Consider the following 23,355-nt stretch of genomic DNA (forward strand, 5'->3'; position numbering starts at 1 on the left):
CAATTTTTCCAGAGATTGTTCTTATTTCAAGTTAGCCAGTTCTTTCATTTCCAAATGGATGGATGATTGCAGCAGCAGCCTCTCTTACTGTCTTGAAGCAATTACCTCGAAACGGTCTTGCTGTCGACGTTTCACTGTTTCCACATTTACTAATTGCCTGTACTTCGTGCCAAACTTCTTGTGATACCTCGTATATTTCACTATGCACTTCTACTTTCCATGTGTTTTTTCTGTGAAGACTTTGGTTGATTTCATTCAATTGAAGAACTTATAGTTTCATCGATGAGTATTTCAACCTTTCACAATTCGGAAAAATTGTATATTATTTAACGTACGAGAAGCGAGTCGAAGGCAAGGGTCGTAAATTATTCACAAGTAGAATACTATACTTTTCCTATGACTTATAACAAGAATATTCAGAAATATGATTCATATTTTGATGATATTCCTATTTTTGTTATTCTATTCAATTTCAAATACATCAAAAATTTAATAGACTGATCCGAGATCTCTGGCCCACTAGCCTAGAGTCAAACTACTACTTCAAGGAGCTGTCTACGAGTTGAAGTGACATAAATATCCCCAAATTTTTTTGTATAAAGATGATGAAGTAAAAAGCCAAAAACTTTCTTCACGTATTGTCTTCATTGACATGGGTTGAATTAACTCATTCATGATATAAATGAACGAATTGAAGACTTTATCTTGCATGCTATCCAGATTAGTGCAGGAAGTAATACAATAGTATCATTCTAAAACATCGATGTCTACCATTGAAGATGACAGTGAACTATGTGAGCGAAATTATGTAGGTACTATATTATGTAGCAATCCTGTGAATGATATCCGATTCAACTCCATAACGAATATTTGGAACACAAACTGTATAATTGTATTTTTTAATATTCATATAGAAGAAGTTGTTTCGAAAGTATGTTTCCTTTCGTGCAATTCAATGTTTATATGAAGGTAGCTGTTTCGAGGGGGCATTATGTACACATCTTTGTATAGAGTTGATTTTGAGAAATGATTGCTTTATTTCTCTCTTTGAAAGATTCACACATTTTTTGTATGAAGATGGAGAAATAGTAAGTCAAAACCTTACTTTCTCAGAAATAATCTTGTCTAAAAATATATTCTTTTCAACTTAGTCTTTTTTTGTTCTCGAAAATATTGAAAACGTCTCTTTTGAAAACTTGTATATTTCCATATTTTGAAACAGCTAACGTTTAGGAAAATATTCCTTCTCCATTCTCAACACCTGATAAAATAACTGAAGATTTTGCCGATGTTACCTGTCAGTTTTTACCAAGCAGTGGATAAAGCGAAAGCAATACTCTGCGTATTTCTAGACCTAGACTATCAGTCGTGAATGGTTCTTGGTTCATCGGAAGATCTGGGAATATTGGGCTAACCCTGATGTTATTTCTAAGTTATCTTTGGAATAAAAGACACATTACGAAAGTGAATGACATATCCAATGAATAACCAAGTGCATATTGATTATGGAGTACCAGACACTCTGTTGGTACAATTATCGTTTTTAGAGTAATGATATAGTGAATATGGAAAGTTGAGAAAAAAATAGTTATGCCAAAGATACTATCGTGATGTGTAAAGCAAACAATCATACTGGATGCGAAAATGAAACCTGAAATGGACTTAGTGAGTTATTTAGTATTGCGTTTCACAATTTACCCGTATGTATAACTAACTTCGGTTATTATAAGAATTACCTTCTTCATTATTACGAAATTGCAATTTGAATCAATTATATGAAGTCAAGTGATGAAGAAAACTGTCTCTGTCAAATATTTTAGTAACTTCCTTGTTTCGAAATCAAGATATGATTATCATGACAATCATTTAAAAATTATTCCTATCATATCTCAGCTCAATATATTACGATATAGGGTGAGGCAGAATTGTATATTGTGTTGACGCACTAAGGCGTTCTAACTGCATAAAAGAACAAACAAGAGGATCAAACGTTCAGTTTGAGTAGAGCCAAGAAGATGATAGCACAGTTCTAATAATAAATAGAAGTTATAAAGCTTTAAATCTTTTTTGTGGTATAAGTTAATATTGAAATAGATATAATTATATTATATATTTTGAAAATATTTTTACAATATGATTATACAGTGTGTCGATTTTGGCAATTACATTAATATCTAAATAACGTCAAATTTATTTTTAAGGGTTAGTTTAGACTATTTTATAGACTAGTGTTCAGTTAATCCTCTAGCCGGAGGATATACCTATAAAATCTTCCATGAAAAGGGTGTTAAGTGATGGCCCCATCATAACAATCCTTGTTACCAGTTTGCGAGAAAACTGTAAACATATTCCTAAACTTGTTTTCTCGCCTACATCAAAAACACGTTGTTATAATTACTGTTTTAGTGAATTGAAATGAGAGAAACTGAAGTCGTATCACACAAAAGTTCAGTAAAAGTTCGAAATATTTTCACTTCTGATATCCAACAAAATAATGAACAAGTACAATATTCCGTTCAAAATTATTATTAGGAAGAATGTAATTGACCTAAGGTGGTACTTGTATGATAGTTATGTATGACAAACAAATGAAAATAAAGAAATGAACACCACTAATTTGGTTATTCTACATATATTGTTATATTTCACAAGTTGAATACAATCCACATATGTAGATGAAAAGACCCAGGTGAAGCAATGTTGAGTTTTTTCGTTGAATTTTTCCCTGATGCTAACTTGGTTAGCAAAACGTACGTCGGGAGACAGTATTTTTGTTCTGGTTGAGAAGCCTGATTTTTTGGTTCACGCTTAGAGGTTCCAAATTGTACTTATCAAATTCAGAAATATAGTCAAATTGTCATTCGACTTCGATAGTGATGGTCTGTAAACGATTTTTCCTCCCTTATACCAAAGAGGAAACTCATACTTTCCCACCTAGAGAGGAAAAGTATTTTTCATTTCCCTCCCTTTCAATTATGTTGTAAATGATAAAATCTGTTATCTATTATATTCAAATTGTTTCCGTAATTTCTAGAACACATTGTATATCCTGTTTTTTGTGAAAGTCAAACATGAATGGTACTTCAACTTTAGTTCTTTAAATTGAAATTTTAAATCAAGGATGGTTAAATACGTTATTTCACTTGATAATTGAACTATTATAGTATGCTGTGGATTACTAACGATAAACACTGCGACTCACTTTTAGGGTACAATGTCGCTACATTCATTAAAATTAATTGAGTTTTTGAAAAATGGAGAGCATTTTCGGTGATATTAAATTTCTAAATACGCTGCGTAATAATAGGGAACAAACCAACAAAGCGTCATCAACCTTACTACTACAAAAATCTAAAGACATGCATGAATGACAATATACATAATATAAACAATGAATTGAAGATTATAAGATGAACAATCATTCAGAGAATGTTTTACTGACTTATTTTTTACTCCAAGGATAATCATCACAAGCTTCAACACTTTGGTCAAGATATTCAATGTTACGCACAATGATATAAATAAAGGACAATGTCGAAATTAAATATCAAAAGTTCATTGCATTTTTGAAACGTCAATGGACGGATACCTACAACCAAATAAAGACATTTTTTGTGGAGGATTCAAATTTTTATACTTTTTTTGGATTCATCACCTTCCACATTCTGAAAACAAAAAAGCTAAAACAATAGAGGATCTGTTGAAGTGTAGTAAAGGGCAAACTGAAAAGTTCACTCGGAAAAGTGAACTTGTCGTATTCATGAATAATTGTGCCTACAAATTGCAGAATATTTTAAACTTCCAAATGCCGAATAATACACAGGGCACATTTCAGAAGAACTTCAGCAACTCTGTCAGTAAACGCTATTGCAGATATTTTAGCTCTACAATACGAAGCGACAATTGGAAGTCAACCAATATCGCCGAACATTTTGTAGAACAATCTTAGGCAGAAAAATCTGATCAAATCATGGGAAATAATGTAGAACCTGAACTGGATCATAGTCAAGCACTTCATAGTCAAACACCATTGTAATGTGCTGAGCGAAAAAAGTTCCAAATACATATTCGAACACTATTTCTTTCAATGGTGTTTATACAATTGCTGTTCAAAAGTGCATATTCAATGCCAATATGAATAATTTTAAAATATAGATAAACAATGATATGTACTTGATTATATGACATTTACCCTGAGAATTTTAAATGGAAAGGGGGGTCAAGTGGCACATCATTATGATTGGCGTTCAATTCTGCTTCCAGTGGTACCCTGATTTATTATTTTTTGATGAGCATTTTCTGAAAAATATCGTTCTAAAATAACAGAAGTATTTATTAGAACGTCTATACTGAGATGCATGGTTTGACCAGAACTGGTAAGAATATTGGGTGGTACCGTTCCAACTCTTTATTAGGGGTGATATTAGTCATTAGCTTCAATTAATTTACATCAAAAAGTAGTTTAATAATAAAACAAGCAAAAAATTGGTTCGCAAATTTGAACGATGCGGTAGTATTGTGCATACAGTTGTACCTGTTGGGCTGTTAAGTGATTACTTCAATGAGTGTATGAAAGTGTAAAAATGGTTTAAATTCTTCAAGACAGAATTGAAATGATTCTAATTTATGGAGAAGTTGTAAAGTGCGCACGAAGGGCGGCATGTCTTTTTAACGAGAGACATCCAAGTTGTAATATCAGTAACCGGTATGTACTTGATTTGGTGAATTTTTACAAAAATGGTTCAGTGACAAATAAAAAAATAAATAACCCCAGAGTACTGAATGAAGCAGTTCAAATTGAAGTTTTGGGAACATTTGCTGCAGAGCCCTCGAGCTCCTTACGATCAGTATCAGAACAGATGTCACGAGAGACTGTGAAAATATCATTGAAAATGCATAAATTTCATCCTTATGAAATGCAGATTCTTCAAGAGCTCCACGAGGATGATTATGATAAACATGATTGTGAAATCATGTCTCATCGAGTCAATCAATCAATCAATCAATCAATCAAACATTTATTGAATCAGTGTTCATTTACAATCACATTAGGCAAACATCATCATAAAATACTGGCTGATACAACAGGTCAAACTATTATAGAAAAACAAATACAAAGCATAACTTAAATAAAAATAAAATCACTAAGCTACAATCAAATTATGATTATGACTCAAGGAGAAACTCATCCACAGAGTAGTATGCTTTTTGCAATAGAAAAACCTTAAGCTTCCTTTTAAAGACATTGATGTTTGAGGACTTAATGTCATTACTAAGCTTATTATATAATTCAATCCCACAGCACATGGGGTGATTCTTCGATACTGTCAATCTACTATAAGGCTGATAAAGTTGAAGGTTATTTCTGGTGAAATGTTCATGGATTTGCTCATTTCTAGGAATAATTGAAATATTTTTTCTTATATATATCAGAGTTTGGTAGATATACAAACTAGGCATTGTTAATACACTATAACGAATGAATAATGGCCTGCAGTTAGCACTTGAAGATGCCCCAGCCAGAATTCTGATTACCTTTTTCTGAATGACAAACACTTCATCAGCTTTAGCTGATAAGCCCCACTGTTCAAGACCATAGGAAATCACTGACTGAATTAAACTGTGGTATAAAAGCATGAGAACATCAAAAGAGACTGTTTGTTTCAACCTACGAAGTAAATATATATGTTTACTGAGCTTCAGTTTGACACTATCAACATGGAAACTCCAGGTAAGTTTATTATCAATATCAACACCCAAGAATTTAGTACAATTAACTTGATGTGAAGTTTCATTATTTAATCTTACCAAATAGCTTTTATCAATAGTTATATTTTTAGTAACAAAGTTGAGCATTTGAGATTTGGCAGAATTTAGCAGCAGACCATTTGTAGAACACCACTCCTCAATTTGATCAGTTACTTCATTAGCTTTGACAATTACTTCGGACATAGTTTCCGCAGATACCAAGATATTAGTGTCATCCGCAAAAATTATAATAATGGAAGCTTTCGAACAAAATTTCGGAAGATCGTTAATAAAAACCAAAAATAAAAGAGGTCCTAAAACAGAGCCTTGAGGTACCCCTCTTACTATACATTTACTTACAGAGTTAATTCCATTCACACAGACCAGTTGACTACGGCCAGTCAGGTAAGATCTAACCCAATTCAATGCAGGACCACGTATACCATAAAACTGCAATTTGTGTAGCAGTATGGTCAACGAGGTCAAAAGCTTTGCTCAAATCAAAAAATAACCCCAGAGTTTGCTGTTTGTTTTCTAAGATTTCCAACACATGTTTAATGAGTTGATCAATTGCGCCAACAGTGGATTTATTTCTTCTATAAGCATTCTGACTAGAAGAAAATAATCTAAATGATTCAAAGTAATCATATAATCTTTGATAGAAACAGTATTCAATAATCTTAGAAAACTGACTAAGTAGCGATATAGGCCTGTAAGATGCACAGTCAGATCTCGAGCCCTTATTTTTATATATTGGCAAAATCTTTGACATTTTCAGTATATCAGGAAACCTCCCCTCTATGAAAGTGGAGTTAACTATATGAGTCAAAGGCTCAGAAATTACATTGGCAACGTTTTTTATAACAAGACCAGGAATTTCATCAATACCGGATGATTTTTTCTTACAAACTTTTTTGATAACTTGTTCAATTTCCATCTTAGTTGCTTATCTTCTGTCAAACATCTGTTTCAGCAAGGAATATTTATTTTTTCTGAATGGCAATGTTAATTGACAAAATTTTCGCTATTGGAGTGACGAAAACCCACATATTTTTTTGGAAGGGCATACACAACACCCACAAAAAGTTTGTGTTTGGGCTGTTATTTTCGGGCCATTATTGGTCCCATTATTTCCGGAAGAGAAACTCGACTGGCAATCTGTAACTTGAAATGCTTGAAGAGACGATCGATTCTCTTAAAACTCATGAATTAGAAACTCAAAGGGATACAGGATACAGGATTGCAGGAGGATCTGTTACATTTCAAGCAGGACGGTGCTCCATCTCATTATTTTTTTTTTCGACCGACAGTGGTTGAACGAGAGATTCCCGGATAGATGAATTTGTTATTTGTGCCGTAAATTTATTGAAAAAGAGGTTAATGTAGTAGGTAGAAGGAAACATCATATTATGTATTACATGGAAGGAAAGTGCATATTCGCGTATTCCTCTCTAGGATGTTTACTGGACTCCGCTTTGCGTCGAATAGTAAACTACATTCTGTGAGAGGAAAAGTGACACTTTCCTTCCTAGTTATACAACTAGCTATCATGTTTCTATCATCAAACAAGCCAATTTTGTATTTTTTGCTCGCTCTTGTGTCGTTTTTGATATCTCTTGTTCGACTGTGGTGCACTTTTAGTATTCATAAGAAAGGGTTTAACGATGTTCTTTTTTATATTTTAGCGAAACATTTCCTTGCTATCCACTATCGTCTAGAGTGAAATGTCAGAAACAGACTTGATGATGAACGAAGGAAACAAGTTCTCGACCATTGACAAAGGTTAGTTCCGACTTTGAAAACGATTGTTTTGCATAATGGGGATTTATTTTTGGTGGCTTCGAGCATTGCATCGATTCCAGATAGATGCGAGAAATGTTTGTTTAGAATAGCATTTAAAAAATATGGGAGCACGAGCAACGTATATCAGTATGATTCATCTCAAATCATTGAGTCACTAATAAACAATTATATTCTAGTAAAGGTTGAAAGAGTTATATTTTTTGGAGTGACTAATTTGTGGAAAAAAAGTTTTTGGCATTCAACTACTCCATCTTGATACAAAAAATGCGGGAATATTCCAAAGAGAGGAAGAAAGGAATCAATTTAAAAATAAGTAACTCTATAGATATATGTGTAGATCATGCAAAGAAATAACTTTCAGACACAAACTGAAAGCAAAAAGCTAAAAAGTTCGCCCCAAAAAGTTACTGCGTATAAACAAACCATTGAAGAGTCCAAATAGTCAGTAACCTGTCGTGTTCATACATTTTGTCTACAAAATATTGATAGAAATACAGCTATCAATAATTGGTACAGAATTTCTCAAGTGAATTGTGGGTTTTGGAATCAGAAAGTTGAAATCAGAAGTTTGGACTCTTAGTGGTTCATATCACGCAGTAACTTTACGGGGTAAACTTTTCAGTCCTTTATTACACTTCAGCAGATTCTCTATTGATTTAGGTTTGTATATTTTCGTATTGTAAAAGGTTGTATACCCAAAAAAACAGTAGGAAATATTGAGGGATAAGATCAGAGACTTTTCTAAATTATAATGCGAAATTTTCAATGCACACAAATTAGTGAAAAATCTATGAACTTTCATAGTTTCTGTGGCAACAGCAGAGAGGAGTTTTTCAACTCTCAAATTGCTGAAAACGCTGAAAACGCAAAACTACTATCCTTTGATGTGTAGAATCTATTTCCCAGCATACCACCTGATGATACTATTACTTTAGTTATGAAACGAGAAATCATTGACCTTCTGTCCTTATATCCCAAACAAAATTATTTTCAATTCAATAACAATATTTGTTCATCTTCAAAAGGTTTAATTGTGGGAAATCCATTAAGCCTCTTACTTGCGGACATTTTCATGGATAACCTAGAGAAGTCGATTTTTAAACATTTTTTGATTAGTAATTTCTTGTATTGGCACCGATATGTGGATGACGTTTTGGTATGTTTTACAGGTACTTAGATACTTTTCATAGGAATATTAAACAAAATGAAAACATTAAATTCACTATTAAAGTTGAAGCAGACAACTCAATCAATTTCTTGGACTTAACAATTAGTAGAATGAATAATAAACATGATTTTTCAATTTATCGCAAACCGTCCTATACAGATATTACTATACAGATTATTACATTTCATTACGATTCTACCCATCCATATCAACACAAAGTAGCAGCTTATAATAGCATGATTTACAGATTAGTCAATGTTCCTCTTTCAATAGATAATTTCAATAAAGAACTTAATATCATCAAGCAAATTGCAGTAAAAAATGGGTTTAAAGCCGAAATAATAAACAAAATACTTTCCAGAGAATTCTACGCAAAAGCGATGCATGCCATTTTTCCTATTGATAAGTTAGATAATCAAAATCATAGAGCTTTAACGTATTTTGGACAAACAACGGAAAAAGTGGCCTCATTTTTGAGGAAACGAGATATTGAAATTGGGGATTCCTGTCGACCTTTATTCAGAAGGCATAAAATCTTGACCTTGCCTTCTATACTTATAGTGGAAATGGTATGTCTGATGCAAAAAAATACAGGACGGAAATTTTCACTTCACCACGACGAAATACCAGAAATAAGCTCAATATAGGTTTACCGATTCCAATATCATCAAAAATTGAGACGTCTTTCATATACAGTGTCACCGATAAAGTCCGCATCAAATGGGAAACTTTTTTATTTATCGTTTTATGTGAAATTTGATTTTGGCAGTAGATTCTGCTTAAGAAATGATGTCAAATGGCGTCTACAATATAGGTCACGTGATTTCCTTAACCTGTCAAAATTGACATTTAAAAAAAAAACATCGAAAAATGACATTATTCTTCAAAATATCCAAAAATATCAAAGGATAAAAACATTTTCTTTTGCAATTTTATACCCACACACCAAGTTTCAAACCCATAATGAGTATTTTATATTTTCACTATTTTTCCGCATTCCTGCTTTTTCTACTTATCAAAATTTAAGCACACCTGTACTAAATCATTTATTTTAACTAAACTCGTCACCGAATTTCTTTTTTTGTAATATAATAATATTTTAAGAGCCTCTTTGATGTTAAAAACAAATTTTGAAAAATTAAAGTTGTCAAACTTGATGCAAAGTTCATCTAGTTTCAACGGGGCTTTCCAATCTATACAGTACTTGAGTTTTTCAATGAGCAAATGGCCTCACAATATGAATTAGAACAAAACGGAACATTAGGAAACAATATCTTAGAGTGTTTATTGTTTTTTTAACAACAAATACAGTGGAATTTAATCTTAATTAAAAGGAACTGAAAATAAACATGTACCTATACCTAATAGCAAAAAACTCGAAAAAAAGACTCACGACATTAAATACACTACATTTCTGTATGTCTTCCATCGCGTTCTATGCAGATAATTGTCCTTCTTGATACATCTTTTATTGAGTGTTGATACTCACAGGGTTTATGTTTAAAATATAGTTTCTAATAACAGTTTCTAGGTGATTCACGTCACGAAAAGGTCTTTGTTTATAAACGATTTGTTTTAAGTAACCCCACAAGAAAAAATCTAGTAGGGTTAAATCTGGCGACCTAGGCGGCCATATTTGCTCCATATTTCGCCCAATAACATTTCTAATAGTTTCTCTTTGACTTGTCTTGAACTATGAATAGGAGCCCCGTCACATTGATACCACAGACTGTGTCTTATTTCAACCGGCATATTGTCCACTATATCACTGATCTCAGTATTTAGAAATTGAAAATAATCCTAAGAAGTTAAATTGTGTCTAAAAAAGAATGGTCCCATTACCTGATTATTTAAAACACCGCACCACACATTTGTTTTAAATGAATATTGGTCCCGACATTCTATCACAAAATGAGGATTTTCCTGAGCCCACCACCTACAATTCTGGGAACTGACTACGTCGTTCGATGTGAAAAAGTAGCTTCGTCGGTCCATAGGATTTTGTAAGGAAATTTTCTGTTCAATTCTACTTCTCCTTGGTACCAGAAAGAGAAATCTAGTCAAACATCGAAATCTCTTTCCTTCAAGGTATTTATAAATTTGGGTTTGAATTTATTTTTATGTAAAATTGCTCTTACGCTTTCTCTTTTAACGCCAGTTCTATCTACAATATTGGTAATACTTGATTTTCCCTGTTCGATAACATCCAGGCAGACAGCCAACTGAACCTCATCATTATTGCGTGATGGATTATGACGTTTTTTAAAAGTATTTTCAATTGAACCAGTCAGTTTAAATTTTTTTTAAAATCCTACTTACAGTGGATTGCTGTACATGTCTACCAGGATGTCTTGCGTTAAAAATATCAGCCACTTGTCGATGCAATGTGTTTTCACTACAAATTAGCACAATTTAAATTTTTTCTTGTAAAGATAACATATTATTTTAATTTTCATACATTACATTGAACTAACGGGCATTAATTTATTCAGTGACAGTGACGTTTTCTAAAACACATTATGTAGTTTCATATTTTTTCACAGCCTACCCAGTTTTTTTAAATTAGTGTTGTTAGCGGAGTAGGTAAATGTAAATACTATGAGTTTTTTTCTTTTATTGAATGGGCTTCAAGAATCACGAAATGATGTTTCCTAATGTTCCGTTTTGTTCTAATTCATATTGTGAGGCCATTTGCTCATTAAAAAACTCAAGTACTGTATAGTTTTGAAAGCCCCGTTGAAACTAGATGAACTTTGCATCAAGTTTGACAACTTTTATTTTTCAAAATTTGTTTTTAACATCAAAGAGGCTCTTAAAATATTATTATATTACAAAAAAAGAAATTCGGTGACGAGTTTAGTTAAAATAAATGATTTAGTACAGGTGTGCTTAAATTTTGATAAGTAGAAAAAGCAGGAATGCGGAAAAATAGTGAAAATATAAAATACTTACTATGGGTTTGAAACTTGGTATGTGGGTATAAAATTACAAAAGAAAATGTTTTTATCCATTGATATTTTTGGATATTTTGAAGAATAATGTCATTTTTCGATGTTTATTTTTTTAAATGTCAATTTTGACAGGTTAAGGAAATCACGTGACCTATTTTGTAGACGCCATTTGACATCATTTCTTAAGCAAAATCTACTGCCAAAATCAAATTTCACATAAAACGATAAATAAAAAAGTTTCCCATTTGATGCGGACTTTATCGGTGACACTGTATAATGGAAAGAAAATGTTTAACCATTTGCCAATTGAGGTCAAAGGCATAACATGTACTACTAAATTTAGAAAGTCTGTAAAAAAGCTTCTGATTTCAAAGACCTTTTATTCATTAGACGGATTCTATTCAGACATAAATTCAAATTATATAAACAATTAATTTTAATTATTGTGTTTCAGTACCTACTGGTATTTAAACTATGTAACTTTTTTAACTTTTTGTTCGATGTTTACATTTAGCTCTGAACTATATAGTTGAGAATGTTTACGAAGTTGATACTTACTTTTATTTTCTATGCATTCACTTTTATATTTTATGCTTTATAGTTTTTATATTCTTATACTTATACTTACATTTATCTGTTGCACGAGAATATTCATTATTATTATTATTCATTTCAATATGTAGCATATACATTATTACTTTCTGACTACTTTTTCACCCCAAAATTTTGAAATCACCAAATGTTCAAATTTCAAATACTACTTTTAATTTGTATGACTTATATTCTTTGAAATAAAAACACTTCGACTATGATATTTTATCTTCGACAATATCTATTGAGTTGTGTATCTAATATTTCTTAGAATAGTAACACTTTGTCAATGAGATTTCATCTTCGACAATAAAGTACATTTTGATTTGATTTGATTTGCATATAGAACAAGTATTCGTTGGAAAGTTAGAAATAATAAAGATAAATCATCCAAATTCCAGAAATCAGGAGTATATAAATTAAAAGTGTGGAAAGTGTCCTAAGGTATATATCAGTCAAACTGGCAGAACATTCAGGAATCGAATCCAGGAACATCATATGAGTTATGTAAATAAGAAAACAAGTTCAACATATTCAAATCATCTCTTATAAGAAAATCATCTTTAACGAAGAGTTCGAAATTTCACACATAGAAAATAAAGGTTTGAAATTGAATCATTAAAAAACAATGGAAATTAATAAACTAATGAATGACCAACTGAATTTGAATAGGTCACCAATTATTGAACTTGAACGAGAAAGTATTATTATTGATGATCATAATTGAAGAGGTACCTAAGGTAGAGGTTTAGGTAATTTGTTGAAGGTAGTCTCAATTCTAGTTACCTGTAGTATATGAATATTAGTGTAAGAAGCAACTTGTAGTTTTCAAATCACTGTTGATCAAGCTACTGTGTTAGCGAAACGTGTCGTGATATATTTTTCAAATGAAGTTTGTGGATATCAAATCGTGAGGTATAGTTTATGAAAACGTATTTGAGTTCAATTATGCTAGAAGAAGAACAAGAAGAAGACCGTCTCAACGGCAGGCATTATTGTTGATTCTTCGTGATTCTTCAAGTCATCAGTGGATTCTTGTGGTTGAGTAATAGAGAGCTTTGACTATCACTATGTGTTCAATTTACTGCAAATTTTTCAGATAAAATTTAATCAATTCACATTCGTAGACTATCATGTCTCAGTGGGTATATTGGTGTGGAGGTTATATGATTCTTCAATGGAATAGTTCTCCATATGCTGCTTTTTGATACCACATTGAACAAGGGAAACCAAAATCTGCTTCAGCTTCCCTGAACCAAATCCTGAAGGCTCTACTGGGTAAAATGCACGTTGATAAAAGTGTTGGAGTTCTGGTATATTAAAAAGTGTTTTTAGTGGATCATTTCATATATAATATGAATTGAACTGTTTGACCATCAAAAATGATTGAAATTTATCTAAAATATTCATATCAATAGATATAACTTGAAGCGTATTAAATATATCCTAATCAATATAATATTTACAGAAAACCTGATATTTTCTCCTATTGTATATTTTGCACCTTTCAGTTGTATCATAGTGAAGAGGTAGAAACTGAATGTTGAAAAAAGTATCGCTAACCATCGTTATCTTCTTGAAATTTGACCTAATTTCGACAATTAGCCGCATGAATATGACTTTGAACTAATTTGTTGACAGATAATGGATTATCTTCAGTGACTATCGAATTCAATGATATTAACAAATATTGCACAATGTTACCGACTTTAGTAGAGTCTAACCCAATATTCGAAAAAAGATGAATTATCACTTTCTAGAAATAATGCGAGATAAGAAGAGGTTCCTAAGAAGTACAGGTATGATATATGTAATGAAGAAAACTTTTTGAGAGACATTTTTCGTCGGGGATTCAATATTTCTTAAATTTTTTTTATCGACCTTCTTTGGGTATTTTCACCTTCCACAATCAACAATATTGACATAATTCACATTCCAGAGTTTCTTCGACATCTGTGAAAGAAATTGTGGAATGAAAATAATCAGCAAAGGAAGAGCGGCGTATAGACTTGAATTTTGTCCACCTCTGAAGACGAAGGCAAATTTTGACCTCAGAAACGTTAAAATAAGTATTGTTTGATTTTTTGGCTCTTTCATTTGAAGTACTGCGTTCACGTGGAATAAACTTTCTAACAACGTTTTTTCTTAATCTCCAGCGATTCTAGTCCAACGTGAATCGCTACTTTCGCACAAGCACCGCTCTTAGAGCTCCTTCAGGATTTTCCTGTAGTGCTTGTGTTTTGTCTTAAAAAAAGTATTATTGATTACGACAACTTGCTGATAAATGAAACATTTTGTTTGTGAAAAATACTTTGAATTTACGCAGTCACTTTTCGGGGTGAACTAACAGGTTGTGGGAAGTGAAAATACCCAAAGAAGGTCGATGAAAACCTGATTTTCTTCCACAAAGAACGACTTTCACAATCTGTAAGTCATATCACTGTGTAGTATGAACCATCGAGGAGTTCAGTTAGTCAGTAACCTATCGTATTTATAAATTTCACCTACAAATGAATGAAAATTAAATTCATATACCTAGCTTTTTTTGGTGGTCGACATCCCAAATTCACTTTCAAACTTTAACCTCAAATTGTTATAAATAGCTGTATTATTTAACGTATGTCGAAAGATATAAAGCTATTAACATACGTCAAAATAATTCTTTTGACGTTAGTCAAAAGAAATACAGCTATTTACAATTTGGGGCAAAAGTTTTGAATGAAGTGAATTTTGGGCTTTGAAAACGTCTTCGAAACGTCGACTACTGAAGAAAGACTACTAAAGAAAGATGAGTAAAGAAAACTTATCAGAAGATAAAGCGACATTGTGAAATTAATTCAAGACAATTAAGATACATGTACCTAGCTGAGGTATCTATGCTATAAATAAGGACAACATTGTACCTATATAGATTTAGTTCAATCTTCCTCTTGAAGACGATCACTTGGTGATGAAAACACGTGTCAAGGTGTTGAAATAACGGTTTGGTGTTGGGATAAAACTCTAGTAATATTCAATACTACACCAAAGATTCCAAACAGTGCATTACAAGTACCTTTCAGTATGTTTATTATGTTCATTGTTTTCTTTATTTATGAAGGAAATGAAGTGTTTTCAGTTGTTAATGTATTGTTGGAGTGTATACATGCAAACATGAAAGAATGAATTTCGTCAACTGCAACTTAATCTATAATTTTGGGTAATTTGATTTAAGATTTCACGCTATTTAACACCGTCTAAAAACGGTATCAACAGCGAAATGCCCCTAAAAATAATATCTTTATATTGTGGACTCTTTTGGACGATATTTTTCGAAATATTTGAATAGTTGAGGTTGAATTAATCACCTGATATGAAGAAGCTAAGTATATGTAATTTGTTTTTTCTCAAATATATCAAATTCATCATCGACAGCTTTTTCAAGTAAAGAATATTATCATTTTATCTCATCGCATAAACACATAGTTTTCACCCCTCAACTCTAAATTTTCACCTAATCCAGGTCACCAACTTTCGCTCCAGTTCTATAATGACGGGAGGCAAATCCTTTCGCTACTCCTTTTCAACAGTGAAAGCACAGAAAGCATGCGCGTTTTAGAACTGAAAATTGCGCCACCGCTGACAGCAGGCCACTAGTAAGCTTGAATTCCTGAAAACATGAAAATCAATATGAAACCCAGTTCCTGAGGTGCAGACATCAGTTTCACGACAATGTTGAAGTTATAATGAATTGAAAATTCGATATGGCAAGAGGCCGGAGCGTTCGTGCTTATTCTTTCGGGTTTTGGTCATTAGGAGAGTTGAAGCAGGTGTAGTGCGGGAAAATCAAAGATGCACCTGCATTTCGAAAGAACGGTAAATGCAAAGAGCGATTGCCCCATTCTGTCTCTTACCTGGATGGGAAAAGTGCCTGATGAATTGCCAGAGGTAAGAATAATTTCTATAATGAGAATTCGTATTGCGAAATTAATACGTTTCGATCCACCCCACAATTTTATTCAGACATTATATGGATCCTTTTTTACAATAATGAGATAATTCAAAGATGGGAAGAAATTATTTTGTGAGCTGACTGCTTACTTATGTCGAAGTAATTCACTTGGTCAGTAGTGTTTTTTTACACAATTGAAAATATAAAATCAACTAGTGAACCGATCTGGTTTCACTCGAGTAGCAGAATAGGTATATTAACCTTATTTTTTTGTGTGAATGTGTCACATTAGATTGTTGCTTATAATAATGACCTTGCATAAAATTCGGTCAAACAGTAGTATCAATTTTAGATTTCTAATCTATATTTATACAAACTTCCGAAACTTCCAAAGAAAGCAAGATGTCCTCAACCTTCAAAATGAGTTATCACGTGAAACAGAATCAACGCAATCACAATCTTTTTTCATCACGCGTGTCGCAGCGATTTGTCAGATCACTTGAATATTTTTTGCGAGCTAGGATTAATTTCGCGATAACTCCTGAATCTAAATGGAATTATATGGTAAAAAGCAACTATAGTTTGCATGAATCGCTCAAGTTAACTAGGTTAGGTTAGGTCCAAAGTGAGTGGGTCTATTCGACTCTCCGTCGCAACTCGCAAGAGTTTATTGTGGTTCACATCTATTCACACTCGACCCAGCTTTTTAACGAAGCCGATTAGTTATTTGGTGAGTGGTCTTTCAGGTCAGATGATGAGGGTACACCTTTGCCGCACTTTAAAAACCTGACTTAGTCCCCAGCGGAGAAGGAACAAAGTATGTGCTCTGCTGTTTCATCATTTTCCAGAGGCGACACACACTGTGTTCCGACAGTCCAAGTCTCTGCATATGAGTATTTAAATGACAGTGATCTGTAAGAAGCCCTGTTAGACATCGTAGTTCATCCCTACTGTAGTCCAACAACTGTTTGGTATCAAGCTTCGAAGAGTGAATGAACGCCTTGGAGTGAGCCAATCCTGGAAGATTTTTTTTGCATAATCTACACATTTTTTTGAAGAGCTCATTATATACTCAATTACTGCCTTCCTTCCTTTGGAAGATTTCCATTTTTTTTGTATAAAGAGGGAGAAGTAAAGAGCGAAAACTTTTTTCCCAAAAAGTGTTTCGGTTTTGTGAACTTCCCAGTGAAAATCTCACAATAAAGTGTTACTTGTAGGATAAATGAAAAAATATAAAAATGACAGTACTGAAATGATATCCGAAAAATACAAAGGCAAATCACTGCGTATTTTAAATCAAATTCCCCACCGCATCTGCCTGTCTGAAGGAAATAAACTCAAAATTTCCCCAATGAACGAAGAGACTCAGGAGAAAGGTGTATGTGTACGATTCAATTATGTTCTTTGTGAGTTGTTGAAATATGAGGAAAGATTGAGTGAAGATGCTATCTGTGAGAGCGTTCATCAAAATCGCTGTTTAAACTAATGATCACATACATGTGGAAGTTGAAGAGTTATTTAGAAGTATATAATATAAATCTTCATCAAATAAATAAGTGCTGCTTCAAAAATTTCATGCACATTATAACTACCCTTCACACCATACAAATTAAATAATTAATATAAAAGAAGTTATCGCAAAATCAAAACTGTCGCTCATGAAAATCAATTCATGAGGCCTGGCAAACCGATGTAACGCCTGAATCAACTTCATTTCCCAATATAATTGCATTAGTCTAAGATGACTTTAGTTGTAGAAATTGATCAATTGAAAATATATGAAGATTATGTAAGTCATAATTTATAGCAGTTACTGCTTGGTTCACTACATCCAAGGTAAAAGACATGTATAAATAAGTGTCGTTAGTAATGCTGTAAATATGACAAGAACATGTTTGGGAAATTTTATGTATAACTAGAGAAGAGTATAGGCCCCAATATTGATCCTTGAAATGAAATGATAGGTAATGCGTGTTGGTTCCTTTATTGATTGCTTAAGCCCTAGGTCATCAAGAGTATTATCCACTAATTCACATGGGGCACTATCAATGTCTAAAAGGTGTATATTGAAATCATCAAAACAGATAATATAGTCCACTGAAGGTTGAATATCACGGATAATACTGATTAAAAAATAATTACAATGTCTTTCGTGAGGATTATAAAATACGCCCAAAGCACAGTACTCAGAATTAAAGGAAATCTTCAACCATATCTGTTCAATTTCTCTACCACTAGGAATAAGTATATATTTTATATTAATTTTTACGTAAATGCCTCTACCACCACTGAAATCTCCTCCATGATCTAGTTTCTCAAAGAAATAACAAGGTATAATGATATCATTCGATGTATTACATTTGAGCCATGTTTCACTTACCGCGAGTATATATACTGTCTTTGCAGTGGAATATCCTAGTTTGTTTGCAGCAATTTCCACAGTATAACAACCAGAGGACAATTTTTTATTAAAGTTTTTGAAATGAATTCAAGACCGTTGTCAATGTATAGTCCTAGAAATTTAGAAAACACACGGTTTTCAATTGAAGAAATATCAGCAACTGCACATTTGAAGGACACTATCTTGGTTTTCAATATGTTGAAGGCTAAAAGTTTCGAGTAACACCACTCTTTAAACCTTATTTTATCTGAATTCATCATATGATGAAGATCAGCTTCCTTATCTTTTATGCCAAAGTATGGTGGTATCATCGGCGAACAGGGTGAACTTTCCTGAACTGTCGTCAGGTCATTAATATATAGTTAAAACAGAATTGGACCTAAGACCGACCCTTGCGGAACACCACATTGTATATTACCTGTACTTGAAGTTGATTTTATCTCAACTACTTGTGTGCGGCCTGATAAATATGTTGTAAACCATGAATGTGCTTTATTTCGAAATCCGTAACGTTGAAGCTTTCGCAGCAGTATCTCATGATTCACGAAGTCGAAAGCCTTCGATAAATCACAAAATACAGCCGCGGCAACTTTCCCATCATTGATCCCCCATCAGTTCATATAACAGTGAAAATATTGCATCATTTGTGTTCTTATCGCACTGAAATGCAAACTGTTTGATGCTAAATATATCTCTGTATTCCAAAGCTCTGAATGTGATATTGTTGAATCTACCTTGTATGCTTTTTCTTTTTCTAGACTTGACTATTCCAATTCGATATTTTGTCTCTTGGGAAATGAATTATTATAATTATTATTATTAACTTCATCACCTTTATTGATCGGTATGGTGGAAAAGGTGGAAGCTAATTGTGTGACCTGTTTGACGATGATGCTGGGGCGGGGCTGGATCTGATTTACAGCAAGCTCATGTTAATAGGCTCTGTTGAAAATTTTTCTATTGGTCTGGCTGATGTAACTTCTGGAGAGAGAGAGAGAGAGAGACAAAGAGAGACAGATATATTATTCACTTTTACAATTGATATTGTTGTTACAGATAATATAATATAATCCTGTATAGAAATTACCTAAGCATAAATGCTTGTAGTGCATATTTTTGTATGGGGAAAAATATTTTTTTTTTTTTTAATTTTTTAATGTTCGGAGAGGTGCAAACTGATTGTGCATAGAGATAGTTTTTTTTAAAACATTGTATAAAAAAATTGAGTAGAAATGAGTAAACTTGAGGAGCGCTTTTTAATTTTTTTTCCTTCACTCATTTATATTTTAATTTTTTTTTCATGTATTCGTTCATTTCATTTTATTTTCATTTATTCATATATTTTTTTTCATTTTTTTTATTCATGCATTTTTTAATTTTTTTTTTTCATTTATAAGTATATTTTATTTTCATTAATCATTTGTTTTATTTGGTGTTTGAAGGAACTGAGTTTATATATTTTTTTAATTTGAAGTGGTAGTTTGTTATATGGACCTATGTAAAAAAGGGTATTTTGGGAGTGACTTTTTCTAAATAACGGTATATAAATTGATAGTCGGGTTGGAATAGTTTTATTGGGATTTATAGTTGGTTTTGTATTTTTATGCATGAATAGCAAGCATTGGTGCATATGTAGTTTGTCAATGTCAAAGATGTCTAGGTCTTCGTGAAGCTTATTAGTGGAGAAACGTTTGTTTTTCTGAAACCTATTTTTAGTATACAGTTCTGAGTAGTTTTCAACTTTTGTAATGCATTATTATATGATCCTCCCCATATTACTATACAGAATCTAAATAATGGTTCAATTAAAGATGTATATATCTAGGTTACGATTGTCTAAAATGTACCTGAGTATGTGAAATTTTCGAATCATTTGCCTAGCTTTATTGTTTACATATTTGGTATGCGCGTTCCATTTGAGGTGTTGATCGACAATTACACCAAGATATTTTATTTCTCTGGTTTTTTTAATAGACGGACAGTTGCAATTTGGTTGAGTGCATGTTTTCTTATGAAACATAATATAATTTCTGTTTGGTTGAGTGTCGACATTTGTAGAAAATGTTATAAATTTACTTTTAGACGTATTCAGAGACAAATTGCTATAATTTAGTCATTGTAAACATTTTATAAGATCCTTCTCAGCTTCATTGAATAGATTATCCCAGTTATTATCAGTAATCAAAATTGCCGGCGTAATCATCAGCGTATGAAACAAGATGTCCTTGGAAATCTTCAATTTTTCCTATCGAGTTGATATAAACAAGGAAAAGAAATGGGACTAGAACCGTTCTTTGCGGTACGCCTGTTGTTATTTCAAGTGGTGTGCTGCAAATGTGGTCAATATTTACTCTCCGATATCTGTGTTTCAACTAGTTTTCTAAAATGTTCAATGCTGGACCGCGAATGCCTGCCTCATTTAGTCTTTCTATTAATATTTCGTGACCTACCGTATTAAAAGCTTTTGCTAAGTGAAGAGATATTTAAACATTTCTCTGACTTATCTAAGCAGTCAACAATCACTTTTGTAAAATCAATTATGGCATGTTGTGTGCTTAGATTATTCCTGAAACCAAATTGCCTGTTTGATATTATATGATTTTTCTCAAAAAATTTCATAAGTCTAGATTTCAAACATTTTTCAAAAAGTTTTGCTAAATTATTTATATCTGAAATTGGTCGATAGTTACTAGGATATTTTCTATTTCCAGATTTAAAGACAGATGTTATATTACTTTCCTTCCATTACTTTGGTATCACCACTTTTCAAAAGGATAGATTGAGGATGTGGTCAGTGGTGAAATGATGTGCATATGTAATAATTTGATTGTATTCACGGTCAGGCCGTCAGGACCAGCTGAAGTTTTATTTTTTAAGTTAGATATGTGTTCAATGATTTCATTTTCTGTGACAGGTCTCAGATAAATTGAAGATGAAACATATTGTTTTTCTATTAATTCATTGGGTTTCAGTTGATCATCCTTATTTATGTTTTCTGCCATTTCTTTGCCCATGTTAGTAAAGAAATCATTCAGCATGTTTACTTTATCTAGATTACTTATAGTTTCAATGCCTTCCCTATTATAGATTGGAATGTTTTTTAGTTCATGTTTATTTGATTTAGTATTATTTGAAGCGCAGTTTATAATTTCCCAAATTTGTTTGTAGTTCCTTCCTGCGTCGTATATTTTATTTCTATAATATTGATTTCTTGTTTCTTTCAGTAATCTATTTAGCATATTCCGATATTATGAGTACTCTGTTTTATTTTAAATTGAAGAATTTTTTATTAATTTTCTTTTTAAAGGGTCCCTATATTTGATTGATTTAATGAGCCCTGTTGTGATCCATGGTTTAATTTTTTTAGAATATAGAAAACAGTTTTTAGTTTTTGTACATTTCGTTATATTCTCATTAATTTCATCTATGAATAGGTCGTAGCAATATTGAACATATTCATTCAAAAAAATATTTTGCCCGTTTTCTTTTCGTGAGAGGTGGTTTAGCTTGGTGTGATTCAATAAGCTATTTTGTATTCCCTTGTTTTGTCCCCATTAGAACTAGAAATGCAATGAAATCAAAACAAAGCTGACTGAAGCTACTTAGAAAAGCGTACTTACAGTAGTATGAATTGTTGCGAATTTTCCTTCAAATTCTTGTGGAAATTTTCCGAAATTTATTTGATATTATGTATTCAAGTCGTGAAGAGAGCATGAGCAATCAGGAATTCAGTAAGCAACTTTTTTGAAATAAATAATATTCAAGCCAGGAGGAACATTCAGTTGTACCTCTTGAGATGATGACTGGCTTCATTCTATTTGCGAGGACTTATCAGATTACCACATAGTAACACTTCTAGTTCATTACCAATGATGGATTAACTTTGAGTAACGACTTGCAACACCATTAGGAGTTTTTGTGAAAATAGAAAATCGATTTATACCATCGCTAGAGTTCATTTGATTTTAACTATACTATAGTTCTAAAATCGTAGGCACTAAATTCCCAGAAATGACTCTGACGTTTTGCCTTAATCTTTCTCTTGCAGTGGCGTACGAAAATCATACTAAACAGATGAGAAAAAATTGATTTCAAGTGTATTGCTGGTATTTAAAAACTATATTTTTAAATAATTATTGAATTATATTAATTATCTAAAACAATATATAGTATGTCCACGGATGGAGTTGCTAAGAGGAGAAAAATCTTCATTATTGATTTTATGACAGAAAGTCATTCTTATAAAAAAATTGCATCTTTTGGAAATGAGTTTGACACAAGAAATCTGAGATCAGATGTACAGGGTCTCATGTTTCATGAGAAAAGTAGGTACCATTACTATTTTATACGAAGTTTTGTAAAATGATGAATGATATTTATAACCTGCATGAATTCGAATTTTCAGAGCAAAATTCCAATTTTTATATTTAGAATATTTATATGGTTTTTGCTATTATTTGTAGCATCTCAAAAAATCAAGAAAGTTGTTTTAGCGAAAGTTCACATCTAAATCATGTAAAATTGATCCTAAGTGGTCTATCTTGATTTTTTTGTGAAATTCTGTGAATAAAATCGCAATAAGAAATAATCACATGAACCACTACCACTGCAAAAAGTTAAAAATTACCATACACTATCGTATTATACATTATCGTCTGAAAAAAACTCGTTGGATGATGAACAACTATCGCGATCGGTATCATTCAAGGTAATAATCAATGGTCAATAGCAATTTCCATTCTAGTGTCGATATCCCAATTTT

The 23,355-nt window shown here is 32.2% G+C and overlaps 1 protein-coding gene across 3 annotated transcripts in view; it reads left to right on the forward strand.

Moving 5' to 3' along the window:
• Positions 1-14,929: 14,929 nt before the first annotated feature.
• The window catches only part of Tusp (WD40 superfamily protein Tusp), a 73,652-nt gene continuing 65,226 nt past the window's right edge, over positions 14,930-23,355 (forward strand). For 2 of the 3 annotated variants that reach the window (XM_074173003.1, XM_074173004.1), the window contains exon 1: positions 14,930-15,131. In XM_074173003.1, the coding sequence (XP_074029104.1) occupies positions 15,117-15,131 (15 nt within the window). In that variant the 5' untranslated portion in view covers positions 14,930-15,116. Of the gene's footprint in view, positions 15,132-15,196; positions 16,189-23,355 lie in introns of those variants that run through there. The other variant, XM_074173002.1, reaches the window with a different exon arrangement.

This window comes from Leptinotarsa decemlineata, unplaced genomic scaffold, assembly GCF_025532065.1.
Source record: "Leptinotarsa decemlineata unplaced genomic scaffold, Ldec_3_MD MMD2_tig00000199_RagTag_RagTag, whole genome shotgun sequence".
NCBI classification, from domain to species: Eukaryota; Metazoa; Arthropoda; class Insecta; order Coleoptera; family Chrysomelidae; genus Leptinotarsa; species Leptinotarsa decemlineata.